This window comes from Callorhinchus milii, unplaced genomic scaffold, assembly GCF_018977255.1.
Source record: "Callorhinchus milii isolate IMCB2004 unplaced genomic scaffold, IMCB_Cmil_1.0 Scaffold3, whole genome shotgun sequence".
Classification (NCBI taxonomy): Eukaryota; Metazoa; Chordata; class Chondrichthyes; order Chimaeriformes; family Callorhinchidae; genus Callorhinchus; species Callorhinchus milii.
The window spans coordinates 59423964-59451526 of NW_024704744.1; the positions used below are offsets into that span (position 1 = coordinate 59423964).

Consider the following 27563-nt stretch of genomic DNA (forward strand, 5'->3'; position numbering starts at 1 on the left):
CAATCTATCATCAGCCATGAAGTGAATGGCTTATTTTATCTAGTGGATTGTTGGCCAGGAAAACAGGAGAAACACCCTTCTCTTTTCGAATAGGTTCATGGGACTTGATCAGCTACCTGAACAGACTTGGTTTACTGTCTCATTAAAAGGATGGCAGCTTCGACAATACCGTCCTCCCCCAGCACTGCACCAGAGTATCAGCTTAGACCATGAGCTCAAAAGTCCTGACATGGGAGCTTGAACCCACAGCCTTTGGATTCAGAATGATGTCAACTGAACCAGGCTGACTAAACTCAACTGGGTAAGAAGATAATACTTGCAATTGATATAGCACTTTTCACGTCTTCGAGATGTCTCAAAGTGCTTCACAGAATATACTCTAAAGTGAATTGACTTTAAAGATCACACAGTTGTAAGACAGCAGGCTGCATCAATGCACAAGCCACCTAATCTGATACATGATCTCATTCCTGTCTTATCCAGCTCCCTCACCAGGGGATTGGTTGCACTATTTTTACTTGCTCAGCCGTGACAGCTGGAGGTTTAGACACTTGCCTCCTTTAACCTTGAAAATCAGCCCGTTGGTTTTAGATCAAGTTACTTGGCTGGTAAGATCGGTTTCTACAGACAGTTTAGAGTTAACTTAGAAGACCTGACTACTTATGCCGCAAAGAAAATGGCCCAGTCTGCCACCAGAAAGAAACAATTACTCAGTGAAGGAAGTATGTTCCTTACCTGTACATAGGCTCCTCTTTGACTGCCTGAACCCCTGTGGTTGTTCGGTGCACCTCTGTTGTTGTAAGCACCCCTCTCCCTGTAAGTACTCCTTTCGATAAAGCCACCTCTATTGTAGCCTCCTCTTGGGCTGAAGCTTTGATTATGAACAAAGCCGCGAATCATGTTATTTCCCCCTCTTCGGTTGTTATACTGTCCACGGTTTGCGCCTATAAATATAAGAGAAAGTTTCTCACAGCTCTATGGTTATTTAAATCAGAGAAGTACAATTTTCAGAGCATATGGAAATGTTGAAATTTATGCATCCTTAACCTTGGGGACTTTAGGAAAAATAATCCTGCAAGTGGATATGTATTCTCCCTCTCAATCTTTTAACAAATACTACTTCAGCGAGACAGATGGAGACGATCGAGGGGAAAGAAAATAGCATAACATTTAAGTATTTTTGGAGACTGGCAGATTAAATGGCAATCTCATGGGAACAGGAACGTTCATTCAAACCATCGAGCCTGCACAGCCATTATATTACTTCACGACATATCTATCTTTTTAAACCCATTTCCTTATATATCCCAACTTCAAGCATCAATCTCCTAATACCCTTACTTCCCAGGTTTCCAACTTAGGTGGAAACTTAAGACATTGTGCAAGATTGTCTTAAAAATACACATACCTCCACGGAAGTTGCCACGATTCTGATATCCACCACGTCCTCTCTGACCACCTCTATTAAACTGGTTCATTCCACCTCGTTGGCCACCTCGGCCCCGATTTTGGCCTCGTTTGCCAGCATTAGTATTGGGACGTTTCTCAGGTGGCAGGGCTGCTTTACTTTCCTCCTTATATTTTTCAAGCAGTTTCTCAGCATCTTCCTTCTGCAGCTCCACATAGCTTACATCAGTAAGGAAATCACCAGCCTCTGGCAGTGCAAAGATACCTTGAAAAAAAAAGCGGGGAGAAAGGTAAAGGTTTAAATACTCCTATACATAAAATTAAATCCTACATTTAGTTCTGCAAAATTTCTTATTCATTAAATTGCAGATTGAACCTAAATTATTACTAATTTAAACCAAAAATTCAAGAAAATCCCAATCAGGTGAACAACAAGTACAATAGTATAACATGTTCCCAAGATACCAGTTTCAATTATAAATCAAAACAATTTAAGAAGATGAGTTGCTTTATTTAAATCTATACCTTTCATTTTCAGAACAGCATGCTCTGGAACATCCTTGCCCTCTTCTTCAGCTTTTTTCTTCGAACGTTCCTTATATTCTTCATCGGAGGGGCAAATGACAACTGCTTTACGCTGAAAACCTGCGAACAGGCACATCTTCCTTCTCTGAGCTGCGGCACACACGTTTGTCTATATTGCAAAATTAAAATGTAAAGTTAAATACAAATCTCATTGAGAATTTGAATTCTCTTTCATTATCATTTTCTATTCATAACCCTTCATCCACTTCTTACATCTCTCACATTTCATCCAGTATAGCTGTTATACCAACACCAGTCATTCCACATACAAAGTAGATCTGATTATAACAAATACCACTGGAACTATAAAGTGAAATACAGAACAACCAATTTATAATGCAGCAGTTTGGATGCATAAGATCAGACTCCGAAGAAGTGTCAGAAAATAACCAATTTCTGGGTCACCATTGACCTCACTAATGCAAAGATGTCCAAAAGCACTCAAACATACACATTTTAACACACTGGATATGAATTCATTTTACATTCAGATACAGTGGTCTTCATCTGGGCAGTCCTAGAACACCTGTTCCCTTACATATGGGACTAAATCAAATGCATGTGTTAGCACCACACAAAGCTGCAACTCTACATAATTCCAATTTTATGGAAACTACCCCAACTATCTGATCTATTGTGTGACCAGAACTCCTTCTGCCCCTGGAGTTCTGGAACTCCATCCCATAGTCCCTCCGCCTCGCCCCCTCTTCAACTACCTCTTTGATCCCTGCCTTTCACGATCCCAACGCCCAGCTCAGGTCCAAAACACTGATTGTTCAGCGCCTCGAGAGGTTTTCCTGACATGAAAAGCACTATGCAAATGTAATTTTGTTGTTGTTATATTGCATGGAACAGACAAAAAATAACTTAATTCCGCTCGTTAACATGAAAATAAATTTCCCAAATATCTGCTTAAAAAGCATACCTGATCAAGAATGTAGTTGCGTTTCTTACGAGCAGCGATCTCAATAAACTTGCTCAAGCACTGTGTGGCCTGCTGAATCAGTGTAGTCAGTTTACCACCATCAGTTTTCTGACGCTTGAAGCTCAACACCTAAAATAAATTTAACCAATTAAATAACAAGTTGTTTCTACATTCATTCTGAAACATTCTTCAAGTTTATCTGTCCTCCTTAGTTTTTGAGGCAAATGTAGTTAGGATACAAGAATCATTTCCTCTTGCATGCTGAGCAATCCATTCCATTTTAATAATATGGCTTAAATTAACAATATTGACACGTGCCAATATCACAGCCTTTGCGGTTAGTTGCTGTACTACAACTAACACTGCACTCCTAAGTATTTGATGATTTTCTAATTGTAAAACAAACTACCGGACCCACTCAACTAATTTAGATTTAAAAACATCCGCCATACTGCTTTGAATTAATAGGAGTTGAGATGTCAACAAAGATGCAATCTTTTCCATGCTATACCAGCATTGTGTAAGTAACTAACAACTTGGAAACAGTTAAATGACTAGTTGCACATGCACTGAACAAAGATTTTAATTCATCTCACCTTCATGATATCCATGATGTTGTTTGTCCCCAAAATGTTATATTTTCCTGGGTGTTCTGCAGCATGCTTTGAAGCCCAGACTGATTTACCAGCTCCAGGCAAGCCAACCATCATCAAAACCTAAGAAAAGCAAAATAAGAAATCATACAACCCCTACCACAGACTAATCCAGTCTCTTAAATGAATTGAACACCATCATTACATGTCCAAAAAAATACACAACATCCATAGCATTGCCTTGATCTGCATTTGTAGTTACTTCTTTGAAGAACTCTAGTAAATTGATTAAACACAATTTGTCCTTCACAAATCTGTGCTGACTGGTCCTAATTAACTCACGCAAATTTATATTGTGAATACAAAATCTGCAGATGTGCCAGATTTTACTACTTTCGCCCTGCTAACTAACAAGGTTACAACTTTGAACAGGTTAAAATATTACTCACTTCACATTCTCCTTTGGTTGTAGGGCCCTTTGGCCCCCGTACACGTTCCTCCAATGGGACCTGCTGGAGGAAGGTGAAGCCTTCAGGTGTAGGAAGGAAGGGAGTCTCTTCCTGCCCAAAGTTAAACTCCACTGCACAGTTATGACACAGAACATGTGGAAATAAAGCTCTACCCGCAAGATCATCTTTGCTGATTTTGAATGCGACTCCCAGATCCTGACCATTCTTGGAGTAGGAAAGTTCCACTTCATCACCAAAGGTCTACCGAAAAAGTGAAATGAATAATTCAAGTGTGCTTTATAAGATAAATTCAAGTAGACTTAATATAGCGCAGCTTGCAAGAATGACAATAATTCCACCAAAAGCATTTATTTTACTCCAGTTTCAGGCCATCAAATCCATCTATCATGATTCAATACAGAAATTCATAACTATGCCAAATTCATATCAAAGCAAGATCACATTGTGTTTGGCAGTACTCCGAGCGTGCTTCCTGCATCTGGATGACCAGGAAAACAGCCAGGTAAAAAGTGCTCAATTATTGTTTGAGGTCTCTGGAATTCCACTGTAGAAAGTTTGGTGCAAAACCTTGTCCCCCAAATTAGGTCCACTACCTATATTCCCTTGTGGGGATGGTAGATGCCCTACAAGAGGGATTGGGAGGGCTTTTAAAAGAGTGATTCACTGCATTCCCCCCACTGCATAATTGTTCTAAATTGTGAAGCCACAGCGTTGACATGTGAATCTCAGCCTTTGACTACTGGTTGGCAGAGTACAATTGCTTCTGCTTTCTGTTAACATTCACCACAAATTTAATCCCATTATCTCAGCTCCCTCATTTTAGGTCCCAAATAAGTATCCAATGCAAACAGTAAGCGTTATTAAAAAAGGTAAACCTAAAAAATTAAAATCTAAAAGTGGCACATAGCAAAATGATTTAAATTTGAATCAACTCACAAAAAAGCAGCCGATCACATCATTTTCTCCAAACTTTTCACCATACTCTTCAGACTTGCAATTTGAAGATTTTGTCCCTGTCCCAGAGTACCCAAAGGAAAATTCTTTTTCACCTGTGAAGTCAAATGTAGTTGTGCACATTTTAAAAATATGAAAACAATGCAGTGCATATCCACGGCTCTGAACTGCATCCTAAGAACATAGCAAAAATGTATGCTACAAAGATCAATTAATATAACCTTCCTAAATTCAATCCCTCATCTGGTCTTAGTGAGCTGATGTCAGCGGGAACCTTACAATTACCCTCAGAGCCACTTTGGATAAGGATGGGGGAAAGCCAAGTGTTGCATGAGCATAGAATGTTTCTGTGGGGATGTTCCTCTGATCAAATGCCAACATTATCTAGACTCACAGATGAAGAATGCAAGCTGGGTGAAGTAATAAGAGGATGCCCGACACCCATTAAACCATACTGCAAAGAGGGGGAGAAAATTTGACGAATAAAGCTAAACTCTAAATCTCTAATCTTAGTTCCACAGTCCATTTAGAATCATTCAACATAACAATCTTAGAAAATGAATAATAAAACATTTTCCTGAAAACTTGTGCATCCCACTGGAGCACGAATAGACTGCCCCAAATTTTCACTTAGAGGAAGTTTGTCTGAAACATGGACTTGAAATAGAAAATCCTTAAAATCTGATCAGAGATCAGCAGGTGCAACAAGCAGATGTTCGTCAGTCAAAATGTGCTTTCTTAAGCACATTTATTCATAGTCCGCCTCTCTACATTTACATACAATGAATGACCTTTTAAGAACACACTTTAAAGGTTTGCAATTTTTCATAGGCATACTGTGTTGACCAAAGGCAAATAAATTGCTGCTAAGCTCTCAGCAACACTGAGACTGATTTGATTTTTGAACTCAGTGATATTATTTGTGAGTATGTAGTTTTACACAAGGCAAAAGGTGATTAAACATAGGTAGTTGCTCAACACATTTGGTCAACGATTAGCATCCTCCTCTCCACCTCCCTTAAATAAGGGGAGAGCTTTCTAATGAGTTCTTCAATGTAGGAACTTAAAAATTATGAATTCCCCCAAATGTAGAGTGCAGCTCGACTTATTAAAATGCTGTACAAAGACTTAAAACATAACTGATAATAGGTAACCAATGTCATCTTATTCTAGGTATAGCATGCAGATCCAGTCTCCTCTTGATAAATGGAATTGCTGATAATTTGGGTCTTTTCAAATAGTTACAAAAGACACTGACCCCTGTTCTCCCCCAATCCTCCAAAGGCAGAAGTCAAAACTCCTTCAAAGTAAAGGCTGAACAGTCCATATCATATATAACCGAAGGAATCACCTAGTGGATCACGAAACAAAATAGCAGCCCATCTACCAAAAGGCACTTTGGTGCACACTGATCTCTCCTGACAAGTTTGATTCCAGCTCGAGCTCAGTTAACATAATAAAAATCTCTAGTTGTAAGGGCAACCTAAACCCATTCTAGTGTGCATGGTTCCCAACATAAACACACATTTTCACATTAAGAATCTCTCTCTTGAGATTGGTGTGAACGTGAAACAATTCAAAGTGAAGATCTACTGAATTATTCTGTGGTTAAAATACAAGTTAATTGTTCAATATAATGAGCAAGCTCTGTATGCATCAGTCTGTGCTACAACTGGCTCAGAATTTCTCAATATAGTTACTGAAGAATGGAAAACATTTTATCTCCAATATTAACATCTTTTGCATGGAGCATACAATTTCTTTTGAAAGATGTTGACAACTTCAATTGTACACCATAAAAATATGACCATCTTGGACAAAGGGAGTTCAAGAAACCTTTGGTCATGTGATGCTGCAAACTGTGGTACAACAAATGATAATCTGCCCCCACTGGCTCCAAACAGCTGAAGCTTTTTTAAAAAAATATCTACTGAGAAAATTTGGAGCTGTCCAGGCAATCAGAAATGCTTAAATCCAGAATTAGCACATCATGGGAAGCAATTTAATACAGAAAACTTCCCTTGCATTCAATCTCTGCTATGGTATTTTATCAAGGCTGAGAATGAACTTTGAAAATGAAACTAAATGTAAACACCCCAGAAGAGACCAGTCATAGCATGCTCATGCTAGGGATGGATGAACAGAACCCAGCTATAGATTTAAACACTTTATGATAATTTATTTCATAATGGTGAAAAACAACGAAAGCATAGCTCATTTGTATAGTATGTTGTATTGAATGTTAGTGGCACATGCTCATCTGGTTGCCTGAATTGATATTATGTACCAGGCGGTATTAATTGGTTGATTCAGTTCACTTCTCGTTCTCTCCACCCCCCACTCCGATTTGAACTGTGCGACAGATTTTATTACTCAAATGTGCTTTGCTTCTGCAGTTGATGGAAACAAAGGAGAGGGGATCATCAGCTTTTATAGCAGGAAACGATTTCAGATAGAACCTGCTACTACAAGGTCAATTTGGGATGTTTGCCAGGGGTGGGGAGAGAAGAAAGCTATTCTCATAACCTCCTTCAATTTATTTCTGGTCTAGCTAAACTTCAAGGGTTGAATTGCTGTACTTACTTTTTGTGGCTGGTTCAGAGTAGGGAAGACATCAATCAGTAGGTATATACCTAAATAAATCACTGGGATGCTACCACTTGCAATCAATATATGCAGTGGTTTGTTACAATGCATTTGACTAGAATGTGTATCTTGAAAGAAATATCACACAATCCTATAAAATTATATATTGTGACCTTGTGCCTGGAGAGCCTACCTCATTCAGTCAACATGAGAGGCAAGCTATCACATTGGAAACAGTAACCATTTTAAAATAAGATGCCTTATTACAGTAAGCACATTACTGATACTGAATACCAACTTCATAAGTAGAACGTGATACAACTTTTGTTCAGTTATGGTTGATAGCATACATTTAAACAACCACACTGGAGCCTTTTGTTGCAATGCATTTGTGGCCAAGAATGCAATTAGGCTGATACTGGTCCCCCAAATAATCTTTACCAAACATCTTCAATAAAATCAGTGCCCCATTAAATTCCACAGCAACAGAATGGAAGTTTATTCCAAATCATAATCTTCCAAGAAATGTCATGTGGCCATTCTGTTTCATCTTAAACAGTGACCTTGCAGGTTGACAGAATATCCATGCTGTTGTAACAGAAATACACAACATCAATGTTTCTGGCCTAACACTGAGTTTCCAAGAATTGTTTCGTTATTTATCTCTGCTGCTGGTCATCTGCAAACAAGTCAAAGTGAGTTTAATTGTGTATTAGATCCTAGGATAGATAAATGGTTCCTCAGTAGAGGGAATTCCTCCAAGCTTCTTAAACTGTGTGCCAAAAATGGAATGGCAGATGTCTTGGATATTCAAAAGAGCCTGGCTTTCCTCACATAATATGCCACCTGTATTTTTTCTCTTGCTATTTTTCCCCAGATTAATTGACTGGGGTGACAAAAGATTGGATTATCATGATTTCAGTTAACGCCCGGGTTAATTTAGTGTTGGGGCCAAGAAATCACCCTTCACACTCATCGACCTGGCGACTGAATACCTCATTGCTGGGAGATCCAAACTTCTGGCCAATGTTGCAGATGAAGTGGACTTTTTTTCCTGTTTTGTCACTACTACCTCCGCTCCAGAAGCATCACCATCACTGTTGTATCTGAGGCGGACAAGGCATTCCTGAGGGGACAGATTACTGCTTCTGCATCATCAACAAAAGACGACCAATTTAGCTGAGGAATAAGAGTTGAAGGAGAACACACAAAGCATTCAGGCCTGGATAAAACACTGCATGCTTCGGTCACTGCCTGTGATGAAGTTAAAACCTGTTATTTTGCAGATTGGAGCATTTCTTGCAGTATATCAAGAAGCAATAGTAGTACATATAAGGTACCAGTACCGAATTGGGCAGACTGCTTGCTCTGCAATTACACAAACAGCAAACTTCAGCCTCCATTCCATCCATTTTATTGTGGGGTGGGGGTGTGTGGGGGGGAGAAAGAAAAATGAAAATTACCACAACAATTCATTAACAAGACATTCCAGAACCTTAGTGGTGAATTATACTTCACTTCAGCACTACATCCTGTTGCTGAGGTAGACACCCCACCACCATCATTTAGTCCAAGATATTAGATGCAAACATTTCCTGCAGAAGAGGCAAACTTCTGTTCAATCAGGTAAAGATGGGTACCTGGAAGAATTCAACATAAAAGGGTGCTCTTTCGGGCCCCATTTTCCTCAAGGTATTTGGATATTGAAAGTGTTTCAAACGTGTATTTGTCCCCTTTATTTCCACTGTATAATGTCTCTTAAATGGAACCAGTCAGATCAATGTGTTGACTACAAGATTCTAAGCACTACTTTTCCTGCGTATACATATGGTTCGATGTCAGACTTGAACACGAGAATCAGATTTTGTCTGATGTATCTGTACCCTAACAGATGACTTGGTTCCCAAACGGACCCTGAAAAAACTTCGGACCATAACTTGACAAAGCCTAATGTACTACACACTGCGTGAAATGGGCTGTCAAAGGTATTCTGTAAGATTTCCATTCGTTACTCAACCGCCAAAAATAATCAATTCTTTACTATTACAACACAGCCACAGGCTGTTTAGATGTTACCCAAGCCTTCACACGCTAAAGCCAAGAATAAGGAGCATAAAACTTCCAAGAGCACCCACTAATTCTTCCTATCTATTGTTTTTCCAAAAGATACAGTGACAAAGCCACATTTTGGGACAGATGATTGATTTTAACAGAGAAACCATGTTAAGGAATTTTATTAAGACAGACCTACACGGTTTGCTCGTTCACATTGGAATGAGTCCCAATTAGTGAATAAACAGGCTCTCTATTGGAAATGAAATCAAAAAGGTAGTGACAGCTATTCCCTTTGAAGGGGTCCAAATAAGGGACAACCTTAAAATCAGAGCTAAATCAATTAGAAATTAAATCAAAACAGAGTTTTGAGAATGTAGAATGCACTGCCCCTAAAAGATGCAGAAGCAACTGATCAGTAGAGACTTGTGAAAGGTGAACTTTGCTCAGTTCCATTTTATAATAAATTACTCAGGATGGATGGAATGTTTTAGTTAGGACTAGAAACCTGATCATCCACACAAATTTACTATATATTGCTAGCTAGATCTAAAATTGGGCAAACTGGCTTTGCTGTTAAAAGCATCATAGCAATTCATGCACCCTCAACAACACATTATTAAGTCTGTTGCTTAGTGAGTACATGCTATGAACAATGAATGAAGGGCTACCATGAACACATCTTGCACTTTTGGAAACACTGCCCATGAATTTAATTAAACTGTTCCTCCTGACAACATGTTTATTAATTGAGAGAACATAAGGGGACCAAAACAGACTCATGCCTGATTACACTTAACTGAGAATGTGGATTATCTTTTGTAATAAACCACTAGCACTTCTTTAATTTATAAATCGACTCAAGTCTTAGTCAGCATCTTGCTGTAGACATCTAGACGCAGTGAACCTTAGTCATCAACTAATTTAAATTAGCCACTGACAGAGAGATAGAAAGAGAAAGAGGGAGAGAGAAGTGTCCTTCACTTTGGAGATAGATAGGTATAGAAATGCAGGATGTGGATCTAAAGATTGTTCATGCATAAAATATAATGTACTTAGAAGGAAAGCTAGTAATGCATTTCATCTTACCTAATTTCTACTTGGCTCTTCAAAGTTATTGACAAAATACTGCAGCTCATGGAAGTATGGTGTGAAATTAGTAGAACTCCAATAGCACTAAATAACTGTCCAGACATTTTATGGTGATTAATTCCTTGCATCATACCATTGCTTATTTTTTTAAAAATGCACAAGAATAACCAACAAAGTTAAGATGCCAAAGGGTTTTAAGTGAGCATTGCAAGAGTTCTTTGCTATAACATTTACAAAAATATTACAAGTTGTGCAACAATAGTCCACCCATTAACTCTTTTGAGTACAGAGACAAAAAAAAGCATGACAAACGATGTTCTCAGACTCTTATCGTTTACTTTTATTAAGTTTCAGGTTTGGTCCCCTGGGAAATCATTAGTAAATCGTACGAAATGTGATGCACAGAACCAAAATCAGTCTGGAACTAGCACTCTAAAATAACTGTTTAGGTAGAGCTCTGCTTACTGATTTTCCCCACAAATTTTCCCCCAAAACTAAAGCACCCAGTCCCACAATATTAATTTGCAAAATCTAACCTTTCAATACTCGATTTACTATATCAACACTTCTTTATGAATAACATGGTAAAGGCAACACACGTGGTTTGGGATTTTTAGGTTTTATGAGAGTTCATTGACCATAACATATTGTTCTAATTGCTAGGAAAAACACATCATACAGTGTTGTATGCTAATCGACTTGGAAGCCAATAATCTTTTTAAAAATCTCAAGATGACTAATACAGAGTCAATAGTTTTCTACTTGTTTGAAAGCACTATTTTCAACAATAAATCAGTTGAGAGAGGAGACATAACTGGCTGTTTCTTGTGCTGAAGTGAACAAAGTCACTGAAGCCAACTAGCACAAGTATGAACTGAGTAAATCAGTCACTAGTAAATTGGTGCAGGACACAAATGTCCTGAATGCGTATCAAAGGTTGCCATAGCACATAAAATATCATAAACACCAAACCCAAAGATAAAGGATATTCTAAAGCAAGAACTTGGGAAACATGGGTAAATTACATTATTAAAATATTTTGTGCCATGTCTAAAATTGTGACTACAGTACTCTATTGGGTTTCTTTTTTTAATTGAGTGTAAATAAAATTAGATTGTAAACTACTGATCTCAATTCTGTCATTTCAACCTCATGGGCACATTACATGTCAGTTGTGAGGTTATTGTAGAACTGTACATGAAAGATCTGAAATAAAAAATTCTACAGCATAGAACAATTGCACCATTACAGATCATACCTAATTTATAACTAGCCTTTATAAAACATAAGGATTGAGAAAACAATAGATAACCATACAACTAGCTGCTATATTTATTCAATTCACATTTGAAGGACAGAAATACATTTCACAGAAGTGAATATTTCTCATAAGTGTTTCTTTCCCCACATTGACTTTGTTTATTGTGCCAATTCGAATGCTTTCAAACACAAAAATCATATTTTCAGCATCTTTCCATGGACCATTTTTCCAGAGAACATTGAGCCATGACAGCTCATTATTGTGCTTAAAGTTCTTGAAGTCAATGAGCAAAAGTAGAAACTGCGTACATTACATTTTCTTTATGTTTGTTTCACAAAATACATTTCTGTTGTGAAACAACAATCTTTTTAGCTATTGTACCTTCAAATGACTTTAATGATTATACTATGGGCCATATGAGTAACAGTACAGAGAAAAGAAAAAAAGATGAAGAGCATGTCAGCTGACATTCAGGAGCAGCTCCCAACCTGGGCTACCCAATTAGATCAGGGGAAAACGCAAAATGACTAGGTTTTTCAATAAAAAGGTTTCAGAAATGCTCAAATATCTACACTGATGCATACTATAATACGCAAGCTTTAAACACTTATTTCACCCAAATAAATAAGCCTAGTTGATTTAAGCCTGAAAATGTGTTAAAACTATTTCACTAGGAGCATGTGCCCAAAGTGTCACGGGTGAGGTCATTGGCTATTTACATCCGTTGAGATGGAAGTGGCAGGAAATGGAAAATTGCCCACCTCAGGCACCACACTCAGGCATAATACAGCTCACTCCACAATGTTTAAACCTAACCCCAGAAGAGGATCTCGGGCAGTATGACATTTCGCATTTTTTCTCACTGGCTGTTAGATCATGATTTACCAATTAATGCCTAATTTCATAGTGAAGATCCACACTCATCACAAAAATTAACGAGAAAAAAAACAATCTACACATTTATTGATTTCTTGGCTCCTAGAGATAAAAAAAAGTTTAATGCTCCTTTCTATTCCCTAGGTTTGGAACATTACAAAAACATTGTCCAAATGCCCTGGGCTTAATGCTGGGACTTCACTGTTGATGGAAGTAAAATTTTGGCTGGTGTTGGTATGGCAGGCACATGATTGCTGCAAAGGTCTCATTGTGTCATAATCTCTGCATCAGTATTTTCATAAACAATTCATAGTTAATTCTTGCACAGTCAATGGGTTGCTTTATATTGTATATATTAACACATTAAGCATTCAAATAAATGCACTTCTTGTAGTCCAGTTATAGTGAGTTGAAAGGATACTTTTGGCCTGGGTTGGATTGGATTGAAATCTAGGTACCAGAAACAAAATATTGTGCTAAGGTACAATGAAATGCCAGGTGCTTATACTCATTGATTTGATTAATTCCCAGCTTTACAATAAGCCAACAACTGAGTCAGGAAACTAATATTGGACTCATGTTGATAAGTATGCAATAAACAAGTTCTGAAATGTCATGTAGAGATTATGGAATACATTAGCAAGTTTGTTTTTCATCATAACATACAATACCTGACCAATAAATACACAGAAGCATCAAAACAAAAGCACTAAGAACCATCACTTCATCCTTTCATTCAGCACTGCAATTTAATAGCTCTTAACTGTCCAATTAATCACATATCCAATGATGGATTTCTTCCACAGCACCACTTTGAGAATCAGAGGAAACATTTGAATGCAGTGTACTACGACACTAGCAAAACTCAAACTGAGGTTTTCAAGAATAAGTAACTCTTTAGAAGTTGAAAGAGAGTAAACTTTAAATTGTTTCCTTTCAAATAATTAAAATATAAAGACAGATGTATTCGAAGTATGGCTTCTAAAAAATATGGTGAAAATATATAAAATCTATATAATACATGTGAGTTTTTCCTATTGAAAGCAATTATCATGAATCTAGATCGGTAATGTGAAAATTGAATTGGGCACAACTCCCTGCAGATTTAAGTGAAGACTGAAAACTCAAACATGCAGAAATTCAGATTACTACTGTCATGCCCTTAGACAAGAACTTTGAATTATAACTAAATAATGCCGGCTTGCGGGACAAATCAACTGCACACATGGTAGTAACTAACATGGAAAGTGTTCAAAGCTGTCAAACGTAAGATATTTTAGAAAATTAAGGAATGAAGCAGGTTCATTTCAAAACTGGACCATGCCATTGCCACTCCCTTCATGACTGAACAGGGGATATTGCTATGCAAATTGGCTGCCAGGTTTGCCTACAAAAATACAGTAACTACAGTTTTTAAAAATCCTATGCCGCACTTTATGTTGAAGATGTTACATTATATGCAAAATTATTTATTGTGTTTACTGATACATGAATCATTCTAAGCTCATCCAGATTTAAATTGTATGAAAATAATGTCCCTTCTTTGGAAAATAATGAAGTGACTCAAATATAAACATACTCATAGCTGTAGGCAACATTCAAGCCAACTGGTAGGCAACATGCGTCAGTTCTCAGACAGTTTAGCAAAATCTCATGACAGGAGATCTGTCAATTAAACATACTTAAGCCTCTAAGTAGAGCACCTCCTCTCCTGAGGAAGTGGGGACAAGAATGGGGGAAGGAGGGAAATGAACAACCAAGAATAAAAAGTAAATTTACCAAGTAGCATGCTGGAGGAAGCGAAGGACCAGCCAACTCTCACTTCATGCGGATCTGTCTGATCAGGTGGTAAATGCTTAACTGGTATCTTCTCAATTACCTGTTACCAAACACATGTGAAGAGTAAGGCATCAGATTTTTACAAACCTTTTATTGTCCCACCCTCCCAATTTTGTAAACAAAATGGCTTACCTTCATTTCAAAGCACACTTTGCCCATGGTAACTCCATAGGAAGCTCTTCCTCCTGCCCAAAGGTAGGCAAATCCTTCCATGGTTAGAGGCATGGCGCCAAATCGATTTCGGTTTATTTTAAAGTGCAAATCACAGTTGTCTGCAAACGAACAGGACATCCATTACAAATTTGTTCAACATATATTTTAAAAAGGCTATGTAACGCATCAGGATAGCATGTTACGAAAACCTTTTTGAAAGCTTGTGTGCAGGATTTAACGTCTCACTTCATGGTGAACAAATGTATGCATCAACAAAAAAAAAGCCATCACTAGATTATCAAAATGCAACAGCACAGCAGAAAAATGGACATCCCAAGAAAACTACTCAAATAGGAAGGTTATATTGAAAATGATTTGCACCAAAACCAGAAAATGTTTAAAACTGAATATTTTAGTGTATGAGAATATTTATAGCCATCACTTATTTAGAATTTATTCATTTTTTAAAGTTTTTTAAGTTTAAAATACACTACAAAAGGTGAGCACCTCTAGAGTATCAATTCTCATTCAAGCAAATCCAATACACGTACAAACTAAGGTAAATATTCAATAAAAATAGACTAAATACACTGGCAGATTATATGAAGATTATGATAAAAAATTCTATACATTGCTCTAAACAACTAGCTTATATAAAAGGATCAGAAGATTAGACAACTAGTTGGCAAATTAATGAAGCAATGCAATTTTTATTTGGGAGAATATGAGAACAAGAGAGAGAGGAGGAAAAAAAGATGTTTTTAGTCAGCTGAATGTCTGACACATGAAGAAACCGATCACCATGCTTGTGAGTATCAAAACTAAACAGTTCCATTCATCACATCTACACATGACAATGACTGACTAACTTTTAAGCGACAAATGGTCGCTCAGAATTGTACCAAATCAATTGATTTATTCTCACATTTCTTTCTTCTATATTCCTGCGGCTAGGGGCAGTCTCAAAATCTCAAATTATGAGGGATTTTGCAAAAATAACATATATTTTGCAGATTAATGCACTAAAGCAGCTATGAAACTTGAACCAAAAATCCAGAATAAACTACACTTGTTGAAATGTAAAGAAGTGAAAAGAAAAGCAGTGTCCAGACCAGCAAATTGTAACTTAGGGAAATCAGTTTGGAGTAAATGGCATCTGGAGGAAAATTTGGCTACTATTTAAACAAATTATTTAAAAGATCACTTACAAGTATCCAGGGCAACTACAGTATCATCAAAATCTTCTTCTTCTTCTTCCACAGGTGGCTGGGGAGATTTAGCCCTAAGAATAAAAAAGTTAATAACTTAGCATTGAACAAAATAGGTGGTAATTACAACCAGCTACAAATATCCATCTAACCATACCGTCGATACTTGTTTTCTTCAATATATTCATAATAGCCACGTCCATGGTCCTCATGGGGTCTCTTTACACCTTTGCGATTTTGCTCTTTGCTTTGATCAGTTGACTGCGCAGCCTTGCTCCCTTCTCCTGTAATGAAACACAGGGAACAGATTAAATAATTATGTCTCATTAAGTGAAGACACAATTCAAACCATAGTGACCCACTACATTTTGGTGGTAGGGTTAAATGCAGTTGATATCTGAATATTTGATTAGAATAAGGTTTTAATTAAATACTATATTAAACAATTAACCAAGTATGTATCCCAGATTACAAGCAGTGAATTAGAACAAATGGTTAGAAACAATCTGAGAACATCTAATTGATGTCTGATCTCAGTAACAAATGCATAAAATATTAAGGTTTTTTTTAATCTTCATCCATCAAAAATGTTCCTACAAGGTGCGCGCAATTAAAAAAACATTTGACATAAACTGCATTACTCAAAAAAAGCTCCTGTTTGGCCTCTCAGAGGAGAATGCTAAGATTCTATCCATTAAACACAATCTTATACATTCAGCAATAAGGCAAAGTAGATTTAGCAAAGCTCAATCTAAATAGGCTGCCTTCATTTTACAGTTTAACCACCTCTTTGGGAAATTATCTTCCACAGAGGACTTCTCTCTTAACATACTAATCAATCAATTTAAGTTATAAAAGAACCGGCCAGTATCCTCACAATTAATTACTTGTTTTCAGCCCCCTTCATCCCCCCCCCACCCCCACCACACACACAAAAACAAGCTGAACTCCCACTTGGCTCTCGATTCCAGTTTTACTGCTGTGAGAATTCTCACTCAATACTGTGAAACCATCCACAAATGATCAGTTTGTAAACAATCTTTATATTTAAACATCACAGGACAAATTTCTATAGCAACTGTGATGCAGAATTAAAACAAATTGACCCCAAACCGATTTGATTATACATTGCATTACATACTGGATTTTTAGTTCTCCACCAACTCTCAGCACACCTCAGATTCTTGGTGTGAATGCAATATCAGAGAAGGAAAATTAGCAAATGACTACGAGACTTAGGATTTTCCATTATACAACTGTAAAGATCTAGAATAACTGTATTGATTGAACACCTTTTCAATTGCATCCAGCCTAAATGTATTGATGGTTCTGACAAAATCTTAAAATATTTCAGCTTGTGGAACATTTATCCGAACCGAAACGAGGAAATCTCGCTGCACAGAAATGCAACGTTTTCTCTTGCACTTACAGGGCAGGCACTGAATTGATCAGTTAGAGGAGTCTGCAGTCCCCATTACACTGGCACAACTACGAATGACAATTCCAGCCTCTGAAAAACACCTTCCACTGAATCAGCATGACCTGTCCAATGGCAACACCAGCAACACTACTCGCATCTAGTAATTTATTTATAGCATCAGATGAAAGTCAAATCAACTCTACTTGGCTTTGGTTTCCAACTATAATTATGCTTGAGGGTTTCCAAGCAAGCAGCATATATGATGACTAGCTAAACAATTACCACTATAAAATTGTAGAGTCAAAGAGGAGAGCTGCCAAAATAATTTCCATTGCAGTTCTTGTCTGTAAAGTATAAAACTCAACAATAATATTTCAAAATAGAGCACAACACAGAACAGTTTAGAATACGATTCATCCTTGTAATTCATCTTTAGATTCATGCTTGCCCTATAAGTGCAAGAGAAAACGTTGTATTTCTGTGCAGCGAGATTTCCTCATTTTGGTTAGGATAAATGCTCCACAAGCTGAAATATTTGAGATTTTGTCAGAAGCTGCCGAACGCACTTGGCTGAAATCCTGCCGAACGGTCCACTGATGCACCTGGTTAGACCATATCAAAACCTACTGCTCCGCTCTCACCTTGGCCAAATTGTCCTTCTTCTCCAGGTTAATCCTGGAGGCGAAGGGCAACCCCAGGCTCCTGTTCTCCACCACTAACTGGCTCCTCCGCCCTCCCCGCCATGCCTCAGATTCTTTCCTCCGACTCCCACTGTGAGGAAATGTTGACTTCCTCGAGTCCCAAATCGAGGGAATCCACTCAGCTGCCACTGGCCTTCCAACTTCCACCCCCTCCCTACAGATCCCCACACTCCGACCACTACCCATCCCTCCTTCCATACCTTTGAACCTGTAACTCCCTCCTCTGTCATCACCAACACATCCTCCATGAAGCTCACCACCTGCTCCCTGGACCCCATCCCCACCCCTCTCCTTAAATCCCAGCTCCACCTCCTTGCCCCACTACTCGCCGATATCATCAACCTCTCCCTGTCATCTGGCACTGTTCCTACCCTCCTCAAAACAGCCACCATCACCCCCCACCTTGAAGAAACCTTCCCTTGACCCTTCACAGCTATCCAGCTACCAGCCAATCTCCCACCTCCCTTTTCCATGTAAGGTCCTTGAGAGAGCCGTTGCCTCCCAGTTTCGCTCTTTCCTCTTCTCCCACTCCCTCCATGAGCTCCTCCAATTGGATTTCCGTGCTCTGCTCTGGTCAAGGTCAAATGATATCCTAACCACGTGTGACCAGGTGACTCTGTGACGTGTGACTCTGCCTCCTAGTCCTCTCCGCCGTTTTTGATACTGTGGACCACACAATCCTCCTCATCCTTCAAGGTTCTGTCCTTGACTGGTTCAGGTCCTACCTTTCACACCGCCTCCACTTCGTCTCTGCAAACGGCTTCTCCTCCAGCCCCCGCACTGTCTCGTGTGGTGTTCCTCAGGGCTCTGTCCTCAGTCCCCTCCTCTTCACCCCTCTACATGCTCCCCCCTTGGTGACATCATCCGCAGACATGGGGCAAATTTCCACATGTACGCGGATGACACCCAACTCTATCTCTCTGCCTCCACGTTCAACTCCCGGCGTCCTGATCAACTGCCTGTCCAACATCAAGTCCTGGATGAGGGACAACTTTTTCCAACTGAACATCAGCAAGACCAAGGCCCTCTTCATTGTCTCGCGCCAGCGACTCCACACCTCGAGCGCTGGCAGCATCAGCCTCCATGGCTGCACATTCAACCGCACTAAGCCAGTCAGGAACCTGGGTGTCTTGTTTGACCCTGAATTATCCTTTCTCCCCCACATCTGCACCCTGACCAGCACTGCCTACCACCACCTCCGCAACATTGCCAGACTCCGCCACTACCTCATCCCTCAGGCTGCCAAAACCCTCACCCACGCATTTGTCACATCAAGGCTCCCTCATCGGACTTCCCAACTCTTCCCTTCACAAGCTGCAGATCATCCAAAACTCTGCAGCTCGTGTACTCTCACGCACCAGGCTTCCTGACCTCATCACTCCCACCTTCACCCGACTCCACTGGCTCCCCATCCCCCAGAAGATCGAATTCAAGATCCTCGTCCTCACTTTCAAGATCATCCATGGCCTTGCCCCCTCCTACTTCTCTGACCTGCTGACTCCCTACAACCTGCCCGTTCCCTCCGTTCAGCGGGCTCTGGCCTGCTCCATGTCTCCCGCCCGACCCGCCCTACCATCGGTGGCCGGGCTTTCAGCCTCTTTGCCCCCACACTCTGGAACTCCACCCCACCGTCCCTTCGCTTCCTTCCTTGCCTCCTTCAAGGCCGGTCTCAAGACTCTTCTCTTCGATCGTGTCTTCAGTCACCTTCCCACCTCTCTGCCTTCCCTCACCCCTACCCCACCCCTCCCCCATTCTCGGGTCCTGATCCGACATCCAGCGCCTTGGGACGCCCTCCCGACGTGAAAGGCGCTCTATAAATGTAATTTTGTTGCTGTAGGTGCACGCCATTATGTCTAAGTGAATTTGTTTACAAAAACACAGGAAAATGGGAACAGGACATTCAGCCCAAGAGATCTGTCCATCAATTTATTAGATTTCGATGGATCTTTCAATCGCAATGCATTCTGCAGCTTTCTGGGAGGAAACGTTCAATAGCAACTTGTATTTATATAACACCCTTTACGAAGTGCAACATCTCAGAGGGCAGGGGCAGGTGGCCCAAAGTATATTTGAGGAGGTATGATTTGAGGTGGGACTTTGACAGAAAAAGGCAAAATGGAGTGGTAGTTCCAGAGGCTAGAGGCATAGGAATGAAGGCCCAGCCGTCAATGGTGGGGGGGGACTTGCTGAGCAGAGGGTTGAGTTTTATAGGCCATGCATGAAAAAAATCTTCCTGACCCCGTCTAACTGAGCAATAGCTTTGTTCAATTAGTAGCACTCTCACTTCTGAGTCAGGAGGTCTTGGGTTCAAGTTCCAGTGTCTTGATCAGCAATTTCCCAGATAAAATTGGTCATTTGCATCATGGCCATTTGTGGGACATTGCTATACACAAATTGGTTGCCACATTCAACTACAAAAATAGTTACTATACTTCTGATTGAATCACTAGGAATTAGATAGTAACTATTGGGTAATAATGTTTGGAGTATACAGTAGAATGTTAGCTGTCTGCAAACCAATCATCTATCAGATTACGGCCGGCAGCATGGCATTACCAGCAACAAATATAACTCCCGACTGAACAATGTTTTAGTTAGCATTACAGTCAATTTATACTTTGTACGATGTCCAATTATTGTTTGTTTATCCACAATGAGGCTGGTCTCAATTAGTGTGAAAACTTGTGTCTACTGTAATGCTCAGTTCCTCAGTTCGTCCTCCTATTTCGACATATTTTGAGATGAGAAATGAACATTTGAGTGCCAAACTGTACAAAAATCATTCTGACACAAATCTACAATATAACTTGCACTTATATAGCTCCCTCCATGCTGGGTAGCATCTCAAGACCGCTTAATCAATACTAAGCAGTGTCTACTTAGTACCAAGATTGATTGAAACATTGTTCAGACATGCAGAATGCCATTATTCTTTAAAGACAACTAAAAAAAATGGCAACTCCACATATATATTGATTCCATTTGTCTGGCAAGCACCTTGCTTATCAAACCTCAGAGAGTTGAGATACAAGTTGGCAAGAATACACCGGAATTTAACCAATTAAAACACAACTTATCATTGTAAGCATTGGCAAGCTTCCACCTATCTGTCCAGCTAGGACCAATCTTTGCCTTAGGCTTCTGGGATTTAAAAAATTGTGAGGGGGCGGGGGGCAGCCGGGTGCAGATTTAATTGGCACCAAGTGGGAAAAATGCCAGTTCCCACTAACTGGTCTGCTCCTCAAAGTCCTGGTAATAAACCACAATGTGTAATCCATCATCAACAGTGCCTTGGATTACTGCAATACAGATTACTGATCCCACAACACAGGATCTTCTCAATTCTTATCTTCCATTCCCAGATGTCATCCTGGAACTACCTCTCCAGAATCGTTTGCTCCACAGTTAAGTCAACAGATGGTCATTGGACATCTGACAGGCTTGTAACATATGTGCAGGCTTGTAACATATACTTTCTTAATGAGATTTAGGCCTACTCCTATCAGTGCAAACATAAGATTTAAATGTCACCAGGGTTAACGTGCATCTAAGTTAAACTATACACATATGGATTCCTTTCTAAGGGATCATGGTTTGCTGCATCCAACTGAAATGGTCTTGAGCTTTCTTTGCTTCTGATTTAAACACTGTTTCAACTCATCTGACATTTCCATCCGCACAATTGGTGTTCTAAGTGAGCACTGGGTGTCTGACACATGCAGAAGAAACCCATTACCATGCTTGAGATTATGCAAACCAAGCTAAGATTTCCATGCACCCCATCCACACATGGAAATCTCGGTTACATTGTTGGCATGGAATGCACACGCTCTCCCTGAAGGGCGCATCCTGCTTATCTAATTCCAGAAAGTATTAGGCGCAGGTTGGCGCTTGCTTGGGGACCCCAGAGTGTGCATTGGAGTATCCCTGAACCAGCTAAAACCGCATAGCTTACCATTGATAATGCTGTTGGGCAAGCTTTACCGCTGCTCGTTTCAGTGCCTTGCGATGCCCTCCTGACATGAAAGGCGCTATGCAAATGTAATTTGTTATTGTTGATGTCCAGCTAGGACCACCCTACCCATTAGGGCCTTGGTGTGCAGTGTTAACAGGAGCTAAATAAGATGACTCCCAGTGCTTCATACTCCTCCCCTGACCATATTGGACATTGCTTCCGAAGTAAATATTACTGCTATTCTGCAGTATTAGAAAATCCATCCTAAAAACATCTTAAACTGTTTGAAGGCATCCCCTCCATGCTAAAAGAAACTTCCAAAAAGCTCCAGCAAAATATTTAGTTTGACAAACCTTTGTTCTTACACCTGGGGAAGCTATCCAAGTACTTCCCTTACACATTTGTGGGTACCAACAGTTATTTACCACCACCCATCCATATCCCAAATTTATGCAACAAAAACTTGCATTTACAACAACAAAATTACATTTATAGAGTGCCTTTCACGTCAGGAGGATATCCCAAGGTGCCGGACAGTCAGGGGCCAGAACCCGAGCATGAGGGAGGTGTGGGATACTTATATAGCGCCCTTCACGTGGGCTAGCAGGATCGCTTCACAGTGGCGGAGTCTGACAACAAGCCATGGTAGAGGTAGGGGTTGGTGATCGTAAGCATGATCAGAAAAGAAGATCTTTAGGAGGGATTTGATGGTGGGGAGGGAGGGGGCAATGTGGAGGGATTGAGGGAGAGGTTTAAAATTTCGGGGGGTAGTGGCTGAAGGCACAACCACCAATGGTAGAAAGGAGGGCACGTGGGAAAAATAAGAGGTCAGAACCAGCCGAGGGTGGAGTGGAGGGTAAGCAGGTTGGATAGGTAGGGAGGTATGAGGAAGTGATTTGAAAACGAGCGGGAGATCTTGAAGCCAATCAGTGATTGGGAGCCAGTGGAGCCTGGCAAGGACTGGTGTCCTGGGGTCACAGAGTTTTGTCCAAAAAGCTGGCCACCTACCTTCAAAACTCTAAACAGCTTGCAAATGTGCAACATCCATGGAAGTGACATTAATGGTAACCTGAAGATCTGGAACCCTTCTCCGTGCATTCACAGTGAATGCAGAAGCACAAACTGGCAATCACTAAGTCATCACACCTCTCTCGCTCTCCCCATCAGACTGCATAAAACTGCAACTCCTGACTTCCCTTAATCTTAGCCTTCTACAGGTCCCTAAGATTCAAATTTGACATTTTCCTGTTTTTCACCACAATCAAATTGCACGTTGGGCTTCACCTCGTCTCTCAGATTTAAAAATAATATCTAGACATGACGCAAGCAAAACAGTCTAAAGTCTGAACATTATTGGAACAGTTGTTCTTTAAAATGTATAGGGATTTACTTTTATACAAGCTAACACTTCTACATCAAATGCAAAATTTATGTGAAACAACAATAACAACAAGATTGCATTTATAGAGCGCCTTTCACGTTGGGAGGACGTCCCAAGGTGCTGGACAGTTGGGCCGGGACCCGAGCAGGGGGGAAATGGTCAGGGTGAGGGGAGGGAAGGGAAGGGAGGGAGCGAGGAGGGGGTAGAGAGTCGAGAGGGGAGCTGAAGGCACGTTTGAAGAAAAGCCAAATCAAGTTTTCTGATCTTTCCACCCTCTAATAAAGGAGAAAATCCTCATCAGCCACAACGCCTTAGCCGCTAATTATACTCAGTTAGCTCGTGCAATGTGCTGATCAGTGAAACAGCAAAGCCTTCTGATTCAAACATTTAAAAACATATACAAAACGCAAAACACTGCAGATGCTGAAACAAAAACAGAAGTTGCTGGGAACAATCAGCAGGTCAGGCAGCATCTATGGAGAAAGGAGAGTGAGTCAACATTTCGGGTCCTTCATCAGAACTGGGCACGTAGGGAAGGAGAGGCTTTTAAGGACTAACAAAGAGGGAGGAGGCAGGGCAAGGAAGACAGGCCGTTTGCTAAAATTACAGAATGATAAATCGGGCAGTAAAACATTTTCTGCAGCAGTTTAAAAATAATAATTAAGACTATTCCAGAAAATAGAAAGCATGGGCAGCTCCTTCGATCGTGGAGATGTATACCAGCGTACGTGAAGGGAGGTTTACTCATTACACGTGAATCGGCACCAGGACTAAAATCCCAATTTGTTAAAACCTTAAAACTTCGCACCCAATGCCTGGCTCTCCCGCAGCAGGACATTTGCTTTCTCTCAGCATAAGAATTACAAGGAGAACATCAGCCTCTGTCTCGAGAACTTTCCCAAGCTGTGAATTTTCCCCCTCCAGGTCCCCTCCTCCATTTCCCCTCTTCTCTTCCCCTCGCCTCCATTTTCCCTGGTGCTGCAAAACCGAGGGGGATTGACGGGCACTTCGGGAGTCGGACCGCAACCAATGATGTCGGCGCGGGGCCGGAAGTGGCGCTCGGCAGCACAGTTACACGGAGAGGATTTTAAACACGCGCGCACCACCCCCTAACCCGAGATATCCCCCCCACCCCCACCCCCAGCCACCCCACCCCAAAACACACGCGTTTCACCCCAAAACACACGCCACCGCCCCAGCGGCCACGACGTAACGCTAACAACGAGTTATGCCAACGCCTTGAAAACCCATCGCCCTCTCGCCCGCACGAACTGCCCTCCTCCCGCAGCACAGCGCCCAGTGCACCCACACCATAATGATGCGACCAATTCCCCCCCCACCCCCCCACCCCCATAGCAACCTGAACCCCGCAACCAGGGTGACCCGAGAGCCGCCACACACACACGCACACACACACGCACACGCGGCCGCTCCTCCTCGTACCTGAGGCCTGAGGCCGGGCGGGAGACGCGCGCTCCGGACCTTTCTCCGTCTGCCCATCTTTCTTCTTCTTCTGCTGCTGCTGCTGCTGCTGCTGGAGTTTGTGCGGCCGCGGCTCCGGCTTCAGCTCAGTCCCCCCCACCTCCATCTGCTCCTCGGGGGGCTGCGGCTGCGCGGCCGCCCCGTTCTTCTCCTCCTCCTCCTCCGCCTCCTCCTCGGCCTCGGCCGGGCCGCTTGCACCTCCAGCCGCGGCGGCCGCGAGGCCCGGCGCTACTTTCTTGGCCTCGTTGGGCTTCTCCGGGGAGGCCTGGGCGGGAACCGCCACACCACCCGCTGCCGCCGAGGCCTCGGCCTGCGGCTCCGGCTTCTTCGCCGCCTCCTCCTCCTGCTGCTTCGAGGCGGGGGCCGGGGGCTGCCCCTGCGGCTTGTCGCCGTTCAGTCCCTTTGTGTTGAGGCACAGCGGCTGGGGCTCGGCATTGTCTCCCACCACCTGCTCCTCTTCCTCTTCTTCCTCCTCCTCCTCCTCATCGTCTTCCTCCTCCTCCTCCTCATCGTCTTCGTCCTCCTCATCATCGAGCAGCGTGTCGGGCAGCTCCTCCAGGCCCAACTCCCCCACCGCCTCCTCGTTGCCGTTCTGACCAGCCGAGAGGGGGCTCAGCTCGCGGTGCTCGCCCGCCCCCCCGCCGCCGCCGCCGCCCGCCTCGTCCTCCTCCAGGATGATGGCTTCGTGGTCGGCGGACTCCTTGTCCAGGGCGGCCTGCAGCCTCTCCTGCAGCTCGGCCTTGAGGCCCTGCACGCCCAGGCCGCGCTTTTTCAGCTCCTCCTTCAGCTCAGACACTTTCAGCTTCTTCACGTTCACGTCGCTCATGGTCGGTCGTGGCTTTTCTCGCTCTCTCCCTCTCTCTCTATGTCTGTATGTATGTGTGTGTATATATATTATGTGTGTACGTGGCTCGGGGCTGCGAGTCTCCTCAGCTCGCGTCTCTCGGGCCTGTACTGTGTGCGCTGCTCGTGTCTGTGCGAGTGTGTGTGTGTGTCCTGGGCTCCGCTCTCGGCGCCGCAGCTGCCTCCTCTCTCTCTCTCTCTCTCTGCCTCGACTCACCGCGCAGGCGCAGCAGCCCACACACGTGACGGCGGGCACGCGCGGCGTCCACCTCCCCCCCCCGGAGCATGCGCACTAGCCACCCAGCGCTTGCCCTCTGAGCAGTCACGTCACAGCCTCCGCGGGGACTCAGGAGCAGCTCCGCTCGGCGGGTGACCTCTCTTTCCCTGGAGGTCTATAATGGTTGATTTTAATGCATTGGGTGATGGGGAGGGGAGGGGGTGTGGGGGGAAAAGACTGCAAAACTAATATGCCACCATCAAATATTGGTTGCACAGAGCTGGTCACTCAGGAGCTGAAATGCAGTACAAATAGTTCATTTATTATTATTATTATTATTATTATTATTATTATTATTCTGCCTTTTAAATCTCCCGCAGTCAACGACACAAGTACGTCCACAGAACAGGCCGGCAATGCAGAGAGCGCAATCTCGCTCATGCATTCTTATTCTGGCTTTTTTTGTTTTGTTTCCCCTTTTCCAGATCTCTCACCCCAAGGTTTGTGTTGTATTCGAACCCTGGGAAAATGCAACAACACGTACCACTGTAACACTGATCGTGTGTGTGTGTGTTCACTGAGATAGTAGAGAGCACTGGAGCAGGGAAAAGAAAAGGTATTGACCAAATGCATAGTGCAAAAAATGTTTTTAGGATGGTTTTAGGAAATATCAACAGAACACTTCCCGCAATTTCCGCTGCAAAATTTAGCAAAGGCCTTTGCAATTCCCCGCAAGATTCGCAAAGCATTCCACAATTTTTTGCAAAAATGTCTGCATTTTTCTATTGGCCCAGATTATGGTAAAAAATTAGACAGCTAGGGCTCTTCATACCTAAGAGAAGATGACTCAGCGGTGAACAAAATTTTAAATGGAATTGAAAAAGTAAACCCAGAAAATACTTTAGGATGCACCAGGAAAGCAGAGCAAGAGGATATAGGTTTAAGGTTACGAAGGGCAATTCTAGACAGATACCAGTAATTGTTTCTTTACTCAGAGGGCAATTAACAACAACAACATGCATATATATGGCGCCCTTCCCAGGGGGTAGCATCTGGGAGCGCTTGACAGTGCAGGAGACTGACAACGAGTCAGGGGGAGGGGAGTGACCGTAAGCACAAATAAATTAACAACTGGAACAGGTTGCGATGAAGATTGATTGGGGTCAGGACACTGGATTAATTTGAAAGTCAGTTTAATACTATCATGGGAGGACAGGACGGTGGATATTCTGGAGGAATGAGATCAGATGGCTGAAGGCATCAATCCAGACCAATCTTGGGATTTTTTTTCTAACTAGAAATGCAAGCAAAGTCGTTTTAGCTTTATTGGCCAAAACATGTTAAACCTTAATATGGTTCATAATTTCTATCAAATAATACAGTACACTTTTCATTTGAACTGACTCAAAGGTCAGAGGTCAGAGCTTTCTATTCAAATTTACCAAAAAAACAAACTTGATAATTTGTTTCATTGAATGTTTGTGGGACATTGCTGTTGCAATCTATGTTACAACACTAGAAACACTAGAAAGCTATTAATTTGGGTCAACCACTGATGCAAAG

General features: G+C 41.7%; 1 protein-coding gene across 1 annotated transcript in view; it reads right to left on the reverse strand.

The window, feature by feature from the left end:
• The window catches only part of hnrnpua (heterogeneous nuclear ribonucleoprotein Ua), a 28643-nt gene extending 2619 nt beyond the window's left edge, over positions 1-26024 (reverse strand). The window contains exons 1-12 of the mRNA XM_042332745.1: positions 24902-26024; positions 16159-16285; positions 16002-16075; positions 14773-14912; positions 14581-14680; positions 4917-5029; positions 3960-4220; positions 3514-3633; positions 2918-3046; positions 1933-2101; positions 1409-1672; positions 736-944 (exon numbers count right to left, since the gene is read on the reverse strand). Coding sequence (XP_042188679.1) covers positions 736-944; positions 1409-1672; positions 1933-2101; positions 2918-3046; positions 3514-3633; positions 3960-4220; positions 4917-5029; positions 14581-14680; positions 14773-14912; positions 16002-16075; positions 16159-16285; positions 24902-25766 — 2571 coding nt within the window. The 5' untranslated portion in view covers positions 25767-26024. The remainder of the gene's footprint in view (positions 1-735; positions 945-1408; positions 1673-1932; positions 2102-2917; positions 3047-3513; positions 3634-3959; positions 4221-4916; positions 5030-14580; positions 14681-14772; positions 14913-16001; positions 16076-16158; positions 16286-24901) is intronic.
• Between the last annotated feature and the right edge of the window lie 1539 nt (positions 26025-27563).